Here is a 12,058-nt window from a genome sequence, read left to right as displayed (position 1 = left end):
CGTTACAAACAAAAGTTCACAAACTAAATTGTTTATTTCATAAATATGAGACAAAAAGTGTTTTTAATAAAATAAATAAATTAATTAAAAAAAAAAGTAAAAACCACGATAAAAGGGTGGAAAACAAGCCTAAAATAACTATTATCAAACAATAACTAATTGGCTATTAACCAACCCCCCCCCCCCCCCCCCCCCCCCCCCCCAAAAAAAAAAAAAAGTAATAAAACTTGGATATCTGAAAGAAAATTGGTTTAATTAACAAGAAGACAATAAAGTAATTAAAAGAAGCAACTTTATTATTTAAGTATAGACATACACAGTTCATGGGTTCGATTTAAGAGAAAGGAATTGGTGAAGAAGTCCGGCCTTGGAGAGAGAGAGAGCGCAAAAAGTTGAGGCTCTTGCTCTGCTCTGGGTTCCCTTCCAAGCTAAAGAAAAAATGGTGATTACCTTCCTTTTCGCTTCTAACCCTTTAAGCAATGGCCGCCCTCTACTGGGTTCCCATTTTTTTTTCTTTTTTTCAACAAATTTATCGTTTTCTAGAACTGGGGTTCTTACTTTTTCTTTTGTTTCCTTTTTGATTCTATGTTTCCTCTGCCATAACATCTTCAGACCCCCATACCCCATCTGTTGTTTTTGTTCTAATCAGTGAATTTTTCATTTCAATTTCTTGTATTTGTTGTTATCAATTGATTTTACTGTAAAAAGTTTTTGTGATTCTGGTTTGTGGAGCTTCTTAGTGGGTTATCTTCAACTGGGTCCTGCCCCAATCCTCTTGTTGTTGCAATGATTCCAAAAATTTCCTTAGTGCTTTTGCTTTTTTGTGGCTTTCCAAGTTCATCCTTTACTTTCTGAAATCTGCGGCCATTTTCTTTCAATTTTGCTTTCCTTGAACGTTTCCTCTCTGGTTAGATTTAGTTTGTGTTTAGAAGCTAGCATTGTTGCAGGGCTTCATTGGGAGGCTTTGAGTTTTTGCCTTTTCTCGAGTGTCGCTTATCGATCTGTGGGAGATTTAGTGGTAAAATAATGTGTTTTTGAGCATCATTGAGGCTTGTTTTATAGTCTTCTTGCCCTGTGTTTTGTGCTTTTTCTTCCTGGCTTGTTTGATCAGTTATTAGAATCAGATTTTGAATTTTCTCTTTTGAATAATCATATGAATTCTTAGACCATGAAAATCTATGGCTGCTTCACTGTGTGCCAGTTCTTTTTTGTCAATTTCATCTTTATCTTTTTTGTTATTTTCTTAGTCAAATTATTGAATAAATGAATCGAAGAAAAGGACACAATACCCGATGTTGAAGTTTACTTAGTCTTCACTCTCTGGGAAAGTTCTTATCCGGAAGAAATTTTGACAGTTCAAACGGGTTCAGGAAATATGACAAGATTGTGCTGGATGCACTTTTCTTTTGTGAATTATTTGGTTGATTCTTGAGCATTAGCATGGTTCTTGCTTATAATAAGATTCCATATTTGAATATAATGTTGTTATAGAGAAAGTTTGATATCAAGAAGTTTTTGAGAAAATAGAGAGCCAACGAAAAGATGTTTCTAGCAAAAGAGTGGTATTTTATGCTGCTTTAGGTCCATGTGAGGTTTGCTTTTTGTTCTTTTGAAGAATCTTCTTTCCGTGCTTTTTGCTTTACTCTATATGTCTCCTACCTTTTATTTCTTGTTTATTAAGTATAGTAGATGGAAACTAATCAATGTTTAGTGAATTTGCAGATGGATTTCTGGTCATTCTTTAAACGCCTTTTTGTTTGTACTCTCTCCTCAAAGATACATTAACACAACTAGGCCTTTTGTAAAACCGGTTAAATGTCATTCCGTAGCATACTTCGTGATGTGAGGGATGGATTTGGAAGCTTATCAAGGCGTAGTTTTGAGGTGAGGCTGTCTGGAAATTCCAGGGGTAAATCTCATGGACCAGTTCATGAGTTTAATGATGAGCCTCTGCTAATTCAGACTAGCCATTGGGCTAGCCTTCCACCCGAATTATTATGTGATGTGGTCCGAAGACTGGAGGCGAGTGAGAATACTTGGCCTTCTCGGAGAAATGTTGTTGCTTGTGCTGCTGTATGTAGGTCATGGAGGGACATGTGCAGAGAAATGGTCAAAAGCCCCGAGTTGTCTGGAAAAATTACCTTCCCAATTGCCTTGAAGCAGGTGGGCACATGCTTTTCTTTTTAATAACTAATCTGTTTGTGTACTTCACACTCTTTTAGTTGGCTATATGTACAATGAAGTTTAGTTTTTTAAAGCACTATGCCATTCGGCATTCACTCTAGGACAAGGAATTGTTTTGGATGATTGTGGATTTACTATGTCTTGGTCGTGCTCGGTCTATTCGTATCTGCTTGACTGCTCAATGACTATTTGGTGGCTTACACTATTATATAGCTTAACCGTGCTGATATGGAATTGTTTTGGATGATTGTGGATTTACTATGTCTTGGTCGTGCTCGGTCTATTCGTATTTGCTTGACTGCTCAATGACTATTTGGTGGCTTACACTATTATATAGCTTAACCGTGCTGATATGCACTTCCTTTTCTTTGCAGCCTGGGCCACGCGATGGCACTATTCAATGCTTTATCAAGAGGAACAAATCTAATTTAACCTATCATCTTTACCTTTGCCTTAGTCCTGGTAAGCTCATTTTCTTAACCATGCAAAATTTATATGTCATGTAGCACGATGAAAGCAAATCTTTCTTTTAAGTTTGAACTTTTACAATTATGAACTTAAGTTCCTTGTCGCTTTGCTGCAATGGTGTTTCCACAACGATATCTCGATTTGCAAATTCTTTTGAATTCCAAAACTGTGATTTTTCATATTATTAGACAGTCTGACATTGTAATATGGAAGGTGGACTAAGGGGGCAGCCTTCCACATTCTATCCCTTGGCTTAACATGGTCACGGGGTAATATTGAAACAAAGCTTGAGAAAGCTTCTGGCAAGAATTCAAAATGCATTTTGCTTGTACGTTTGAAAAGAAACTAACGTTTATATAAGGATGGTAACACGGTTGTGGAAATGTGGCATGTCATCTTTCAATGAGAAGTTGAATATTTATATAAGTTTTGGCTGCACGTACTATCGATAAGTTAACCACAAAACTCTAGTGTGAGAAATAACTAGACTGATTTGAACATTTGAACTTCTGTTTTGTGAGCTTCATTGGCTAAACAGAAACCCGACGTATCTCACACAAGTTGCAACTAATTTAGCTTTTGATTACAATTTCCTTTAGTTGATTTTCTTGTTAAAATAAAAAAAAATTAAAAAAAAAAATCCTTTATTGCTTTAACTAGCCCCGAATATACTGATTTGAACTCTAAACCATTACAATAACCATGCAGCTTTACTTGTTGAAAATGGGAAATTTCTTCTTTCTGCAAAAAGAACCAGGAGAACTACTTCTACGGAGTATGTTATATCATTGGCTGCGGACGATATATCAAGATCGAGCAACGGTTATATAGGAAAGCTAAGGTATGCTTCTCCTGAACTTTTAATCTCAAGTTTACGATCTTCTCTGCTATCAACATCTGATGCATTATTATGAACTGATGAGACTGCTGAACTATGATCATCATCACTCCACACAAATTTGTTGCAACAAAAGAAACAGAGAAATTTCCACTTTGGAAAATGTAAATGAACTGTGGTTTGTTCTGTTTCAGATCAAATTTTCTGGGAACCAAGTTCATTATATATGATACACAACCTCCTTACAACAACAACCAAATTCCGACCCTTGGGCGAAGTCGAAGATTCTACTCCAAAAAGGTCTCACCGAAGGTCCCAGCTGGAAGCTACAGCATTGCACAAATTGCATACGAGTTGAATGTATTAGGTACAAGGGGACCCCGGAGAATGAACTGCACCATGTACTCAATCCCCACTTCATCTCTTGAGCCAGGTTGCTCGGTTCCAGGCCAGCCTGAGCTCAATCCTCGCCCTCTCGAAGACTCATTTCGTAGCATCTCATTCTCCAAGTCAATTGATCATTCCACTGAGTTCAGCAGTTCCCGCTTCTCCGATGTTGCGGGAATGCTTGTTGACGAAGAGGGTGAGGTGAAGGATCGACCCTTGATTCTCCGGAACAAGGCACCTAGATGGCACGAGCAGTTGCAGTGTTGGTGTCTCAATTTTCGTGGGAGGGTGACAGTTGCATCTGTAAAGAACTTTCAGCTAATTGCTGCAACCTCACCTGCTGCAGAAGCCCCTGTACCGTCGCAGCCACCTCCCCAGCCCGCCCAACCTACCCATTCTGACCATGACAAGATCATTCTTCAGTTTGGAAAGGTCGGTAAGGACATGTTTACGATGGATTATCGATACCCGCTGTCTGCATTCCAGGCTTTTGCTATATGTCTCAGCAGCTTTGACACTAAATTGGCATGTGAATAGACAAGAAGAAAGACACCCAACAGAAAACATGAAACAGGAAAATGAACAATTCAGATAATGGTAAGAAATGAAGAAAAAAATTTAGTTGGCAATTAGTGGTTTTCCTTAGTGTTTTTATAGGGTGATGTTTGAATGCAGTTGTATTAAATTAGAAACTCTCACTCACTGCAAAGAATTAGAACAATTTCTTTGAACCTCACTCTCATCATTCATGGAGATTACCTTCTCTCTCTCTCTCTCTCTCTCTCTCTATTTAAATTTTATTTCATTAATCTTTTCACTCTTTTTTTATTAGTTATTTGAATGGCTTGTATAATGTATTTTGCCCCTGCTCGATTGTGATTCCAATGTTTGAAGGAAAAGAGTGTGACCCACTGCAAGTTCCGAAGTGTTGATGTGGATAGAAATATTGGGATATCGATATAATATTAAATATTGATAATTAATTACAAAATTGAACGAGACATGAAATAATTGCATATCATTATAAATTGTATGTTTAAAATGTAAATGTTTAGTATAAAAAATATGATCTTAAAACATCTAATCCATACGATAGAAAGTACAATATTATTTTCAAGTCATTTCATACTAAGAAGGTTGAAGATAGTTACTTAAATGAAAATGCGTACAACTAACGTATAGACCTTACTTCTTTTATGTGGATAACAACTATTTGATGGAAAGTCAGACAAGTCTTGAAGGACTATCATAGACTCGCATGAAGTCTCAGTATGTAGTTTCATTGTGTATATTGTCATCTCCATTTTTGTCATAAGTTGGATGTTCTTTCCTCACTTTTTTAAGCTCCGCTTCAACATAACCAACTTCTAAACATATGTCAAATTTATCTAAGTTTAACCCTTCTTTAGACGTCACAACGTCTTCTGTATCACTTGCTCCACAATGACACTAGACTTTGCAGCTATTTAAGCAATCTCAAGGTTTGGATTGAGCAGTAAATAAGGTTGTGGAGTGTTTCATTAGCTAACCGATTATGCTGCTGTGTGTAGTAAAGCAAATGTACTGAAGTGTCGCTCACATGCAGATGAATAAACTGTTTGAGACAAAACATGCACGGCTACCTTCTGTACCGTTGGAGCACTATTACCATGCATGGCCCACCAATGGTCTGCACACACAAAAAAATAAAATACATAACACAAGATGAACAAGTTACTAATATTACATCATTGGAATTATGTCATGCCAATATCAATGGGAATCAATGATATATCAATAGGAGGATGTTCATCTAAATGAGGATCTTCTGAAAAATATAATAAACGTAACATAATACGGGTACAAAGACACAACTCTATACTTATATAACATAATAGAGATACAAAAATTACGTTAGAAATGACTTTTGGGCTTAGGCCCATAGGAGAAGTGAAGGACCAAGGGGAGTGGGAAGTTTTGTCCCACATTGATAGATTTAGAATTGCCTAGAGGGTATAAATATCAAGGCATTCTATATGAAATTTTGAAGTGTGTTGGTGGTAGAAGTATGATTTTTTCATCACATGCGCGTCATTGTCTAATCGGATGAGTGGGTTTGGGTAACCGTGTTTGTACGAAAAAAAAGAATTAAATTTTTATTACTTATCTTTTTAAGTATTTTTTAATAAAATTATTACTAAATCTTTTTTATTAATATTTTGTTGACCTTTCCTATTTTTTTACAGATAACGAACCATTCGTCATTCGTTTCATTTATGATCATTCGTTTATGACCGTTCGTTTCAGAACGGTTTGTGATTGTTCATTTCTTTTATGACCGTTCGTGTCTTCTAACCGTTCATTTCCTCTTCTCCTCTGCTATTTAACACAGTTCAGACCTGAGAGAGGAGGCACACAACTGAATTTCCTTATGCTATTTTCTTCTACTGTTTTCTATTCTAAGAAACGTTCACGTCTGAATTTGGAGGCTACGTTAATCTTGGGGAGCAACCGACATAACGATTAATACCAAGGTTGCGTCGTAATTTCTTTCAAGGTAGTGATTTCTCCACGGCGCAGTAACCTATTGTGATATTTGTTCTAACAAATCATAGCATTAAACTTATATAACATAACATAATTGAATGGATTGAATCCCATAGTGGAAGTGATTGATCGCTTTTACTTCAACTTTGTTACAGGAATTTCATACAGAATAGTGATACAATGAAGAATTAAACATGCACATACAAGAATTTTAAGGGAGAAAAACAAATTACCTTTGTCGACCACTTCATAGTGGCTGAACTATAAAACTCGGTACTTCTTCGTATCAAGAACTCTTGACACATCCAAGACACCACCAAAAAGACTTCTCTACTATTCTCTTAGGCAAAGATGAGCTTGTGGGAATTTTTTAAAGTGAATGGAAAAAGAGTTTTCTTCTATCAAAATTGAGAGTGATTTTGAGAGCAAGCGGTTTCTATCTTTTTGGATGAAATGCAAAGCTTTTACATTTGGGATCTTCGAGATCATCTAAACCTAACCTTTAAGTTGTACAATCTTACGAGAGCTGAAAACTTCATGAATTTTTTACATCCAGGGTATAAAAGCTTCTTAACATCATCAAACATAAGGTCAAACATATTGGGCACATCAGAAAATTGATCATGAGCTGATTGAACCATGTTCACTACGTTAAAAAATTGTCATCTTCGAAGTTTTCGTCCATTGTATTCTAAATCTTATTGGTAATATTCTTTTGGTTTGAGAATAATTCAAACATTAACCACAAATGGAGGCCTTTGAGTAAGAATGAAATATATATATATATATATATATATATATTTGCAAGCGAGACCCTAGTATATAAAAGATAATGTATGGCCTGTTGGGAACAGTAGGAAGCCTTTTAGACTCTTAAACCCTAAACAATCCAATATTTACATAAGCAATCAAAATCTGACACATAAGGTCCCACTTGACTATAATGGACCTAAAGTTTTCTTCAAAGCTTTCTTTTTGCTCCTTGATGTGCATAGTTTTTAGATTATTTTGTACATTTAGTCCTTTTTGTCATAGTAATGATTTCTTCCCTATACTATAAAAATTGTTACAATTTAGTCTCTCTATTAACTATTCCATTAAAACCTCATTTCAACATTTCATTTCTTTTTTTATCGTGTCGAGTAAACTCAAACCATTTATTGTGACCAATGTCTATTCCTCCTTCTCAAGTTATCTCAAGTAAAGTTAATTAGAAAAACGATGTTACCCTCCAATATCTCTATCAGTTACTTGATTTTATGGACATTTTGACATAATGTCGCGATAATTTTATCCATAGTTGAAAATAACATTGATATGTGAAACTATGCTATTGGCACATAATCGGAACTATAGTTTAAACTGAGTTGATATAACTACTTCTTATAAAAAAAAATATAAAAAATAAATAACAATTCAAATTTTTGACATATTGTTGAAATTTTGAGTGGTTCGATATTTCAAATTTCGAGATTTCGACTAAAATTTTACACCATGACCTACTGGAACTTTTTTTAAATTAAAAAAAGTTCGGTTCACCCCATGATCATCTTCTTTCTACCCTTTATTCTTGAGGAGTATTTAGCTATAATCTTTTTACCTTTAGAACTAAAAATCGCAATTTATCAATATTTATCAAAATTATGATAATAATAATAAAATAAAATAATGTAACACTTTAATCTGTAAAAAAATTTAGAAGTGCTAGAAAAATAGTATTAAAAAATTTGTTTGCAAATGAGAATAATACTTAGGTACATCCTACACTCATCTCTATGCATTATCTCCTTCAATTAAAAAAGAAAAACCTTTTTAGAAAATATATTTTTGTTTAAGAAAAAAGTTTGTCACATGAGGGTTTATATTTGAATAGTTGAATGAGTTGTATAAAGATGTGTGCAGCTCGAGTGCTTCTCTCCTGATAACAAAAATGATTGTAATTATTATAATAACAAACTCACTTTTGAGGGCGCGAGTGAAAGTAATTTTATTTTTTAAAACTATGTTTGTTTTTTATTTTATTTTCTTTTTCCTTTTTGGTATGTTTTTCATGTTCTTATAAATATATTTTATGAGCGAATGTTTAAAAAAAACAAAAACAAGAACAACATCGGAAATGGTTAAAAACAAATTTATGTAGTTTCAGAAATTTAGCTTAAATTTTAGGGTAAATTGCAATGAGTAACATTTTTAGGGATAATAACCAAGTGTATAATCTCATTTTAAAAAAATTGCAAATATAGTAAAGTCAATCAGCAATCTTCTATTTGATAGAGTCTATTAGTGATAGACCATATCACTAATAAGAGTCTATCACTGATTGACTATCTAAATTTTATCATATTCGTAATTTTTTTCTACATTATGTTATATCTACCAATGCTTTGAACCTGATTGCTATATTTGCAACTGTCTTTAAATTTCATAAATATCTGTTTAGAATAGATAGCAAAACAAAGAAGATAAGAAGTCTTAACATTCAAAAACATAAGATCGAAAGTAAGATTGTTATCAAGTAAAGCCTTTAATTTTTTATGGTCTAGTTATATTTAGGAAAATTATTTTAAATGACAAATCTACTGAAAATATTCACGATCTATCGCAGTAGTTTATCGTAGTCTATTTAAATATTTGCACAAATATCAAATTAATAATAATAAAAAAAAATAGAACCAAAACTAATTTTTATTTATTTTTGAGTAACCAAAACTAACTAGTTAATGTCAAAGCTAATGATCAAATAATTAGTGCTAAAAAAAACTACCAACAAACGATTAGGCCATTATTGAGAGTTAAAAAGAATAATATTTTAAGAATTGTTTATATCAACTAACCTTTGAAAACTTTGTTACACTCAAAGAAGATTAATCATTATAAAATTGATCTAATTATTAAGAACACTATATGGTAATGATATTGTTACTATATGTAGCAATCAAAGGTGAGCCATCTCTTTCAAATCTCTATAACCCTAAATTATCCCTTGTGAGCTTAAGAGATTTTCATTTGTCAAATTAAATGTTCTCTACCATGCATGATTATTATTACATTAACATTAACTATATATTAATGTATTTTTTAGTTCATCATCCAAAGTGGGAGATTCGAACTTCTAACTTTTTTGATCGAAAATATATATTGTCAATTGAACTTTGGTTATATTATCTACACATTAAATTACAAGCTTAATCCCAAAAACAAAAATATCAGTGTTATGTCTAATAGGTCTCTAAACTTTAAAAATGTCCAATAGATCAATCTATTAGCTAGAAATATGAATTTAGGTCTAATGGAACCCTAAGTATTCAATTTGTGTCTATTAGATCTGTAAATTATATATATATATATATATATAAGTATTCATAGAGTTATTGAACACTTAATTGAAAGTTCAGAAATCTATTAGACACCTTTAAACGTTTAAGAATCAAATAGACATAACTATCATGAGTTGGTCAGGTGGTAGAAATTGATCTGGATACTCACAGATATTAAAAAAAAAAAAAAGTAGGCATAAACAACAAAGTAAAAACCTGCAATCATATTCTTAATAATTTGGTTGTAATATAAATTACTAACCTATGTTTTGAGTCGCTATTCTAAGTGTTCTGATATCTTTTTGATCAATTTTTGAGTGGTTAAAATAGCATAATTTGGCCAATAATTGACATGTATTCCAATCCTTAAGATCGATGGTTAAAAAAAAAAAACATAGTTCTACTGATACAAAACTCGTATCATCCACTTCGAGGATAGAAGTTTGACTTTTCACCCTATAATATTATAAAACTCGAGGTACAAATAAACTATATAATAACTTATATATTTATCAATAATAATACAAAGATGATGTTGAAAGCATATGAAAATAAGTAGTGTGACAGACTTATGAGAAGTGAGCACCATATACATATACATATATAAATCCACCATAATTAAACCTTAAATTCAAATCACTGAGCAACTTTCAATATTTTTGTGCCATTAACAAACCTCAAAAAGCTTCTTCTTCTTCTTCTTCGCCCTTTAATTTTCATGGTGGATTCTTCACTTTTCCCTCTCAATTGCAGGTCTTCCACCATGGACGAAGCCACAAAAATAGTTAATTAGCTAATGAAGCTCTCTCTTTCTCTCAAAGACATGAATTTATATACCAAATATTCAGTTTGTTGCATCATTTTGCCATCTTTATCATATAATATAATAAAAGTTTGGGCTAATTTTGAATTTAAACAAAAAGTTTCCAGTCATATCATTACCATCACATTCACTTGACAATAAATATATATATTTATTGCATAGTAGTAGGAATGGAAGTGGTTGTTTGTGATCAATTAATGTAATGATGATATTTAGCTTAACTTATAATATTGTTTTGATTAAATTACGAATTTAACCCCCTTAATTTTGAGCTATGGCTGTTTGGTCCAAACTTTTAAAAATTACAAAATTAATTTCTAAGACCCCGTTTGGTAACCATTTTATTTTTTATTTTTTCTTTTGATAATTATGTCGACAGACACTATTTATACATTTTACCAATGGTTTAAAAAAACAAGTCAAATTTTGAAAACTAAAAAAAGTAGTTTTTAAAATGTTATTTTTGTTTTTGAAATTTGGCTAAGAATTCAACCATTGTACTCAAATAAAGAAATCAAAGTAAGAAATGAAAAAAAAAAAAAAAAAAATAGGACTAATTTTTAAAAACCAAAAACTAAAAACTAAATGATTACCAAACATGACCTAATCTTTCAAATTTTTTAAAACTTAGAAATCTATTAGACGCAAAATTGAAAGAGTTTCATTAGACATAATATTCGAATTTTATATTTAACAGACCAATTAATTTTTAAGTTATGTCAGAGACTTTTGATAGTCACAAAATCAAAACTTTAAAAGATCTATTAAACATTTAAGGACTTAATTTATAATTTAAAAATTATCTTTAAAAGAAAGCAACTAAGAAAGTAATAAGAAAGAAATGCAGTTTCTATGCTTTTTTTTATTATTATTGTTTCTCCATTCTAATATGGATCTATTTAATTGCGGGATAGGAGATCGAATCTCTAACTTTTTAGTAAAGAAAATCATATCAATTATTATTGAACTAAACTCTCTTTCACTGATGAAAAAAAAAACCACTAATTAATAACAAAGAAATAATAATCACTATAAAATAATTTAGCCAACCAAGTTCACATAAATTAAAGTTAGATTCTGTAAGATCAAATCCCCCATAATAAGATTGATTTTAAAAAGATAGTGGCCTATAACCCAGGATTTATAGAGAATAATCTTCATTATTGATATGCTGTGTTTAATTACATTAAATATTTTTCTGATAATGCAATTTTAAGAAATTAAATGGGATTTCTTGGTTTGTCCAAAGTTGCTTTAACATAGTTTTTGGTTTAAATTTCTTAAAGGTGATGCATATGAGCTCCATTAGCCTTAAATTAAACAACCCATTTATCTTAAGGATATAATATATTAATCACCATATTGGTAAGCGTGAAGCATTAATCATGATTAAATTAAATCCCAAATTCCTTCTTATGCAATTAATTGATAATTATTTATATAATTACAGTGTACTTTTAGTGTTTTTCTTTTTCTTTATTTTTCTTTTTTTAAAAAAAAACTGACAGGAGGAAA

The 12,058-nt window shown here is 32.0% G+C and overlaps 1 protein-coding gene across 2 annotated transcripts; it reads left to right on the top strand.

Moving 5' to 3' along the window:
• The first annotated feature begins 260 nt into the window (after positions 1-260).
• LOC120075876 (tubby-like F-box protein 8) lies at positions 261-4,613 on the top strand. Of its 2 annotated transcripts, none has more exons than XM_039029607.2 (5): positions 261-442; positions 1,723-2,163; positions 2,559-2,646; positions 3,361-3,493; positions 3,685-4,613. In XM_039029607.2, exons 2-5 carry the CDS (start codon positions 1,816-1,818, stop codon positions 4,412-4,414), a joined length of 1,299 nt encoding a protein of 432 aa, XP_038885535.1. In that variant the 5' UTR covers positions 261-442; positions 1,723-1,815; the 3' UTR covers positions 4,415-4,613. The 2 variants fall into 2 exon arrangements, with proteins under 2 accessions (XP_038885535.1, XP_038885536.1); XM_039029608.2 differs by having other exon boundaries at positions 331-1,018.
• Positions 4,614-12,058: the final 7,445 nt, after the last annotated feature.

The sequence above is a fragment of the Benincasa hispida genome, chromosome 4, assembly GCF_027475165.1.
Source record: "Benincasa hispida cultivar pf3 chromosome 4, pf3_genome.v1.1, whole genome shotgun sequence".
Classification (NCBI taxonomy): domain Eukaryota; kingdom Viridiplantae; phylum Streptophyta; class Magnoliopsida; order Cucurbitales; family Cucurbitaceae; genus Benincasa; species Benincasa hispida.
Note: the sequence above shows the minus strand (reverse complement) of the source record. Positions and strands in the feature narration are given on the sequence as shown.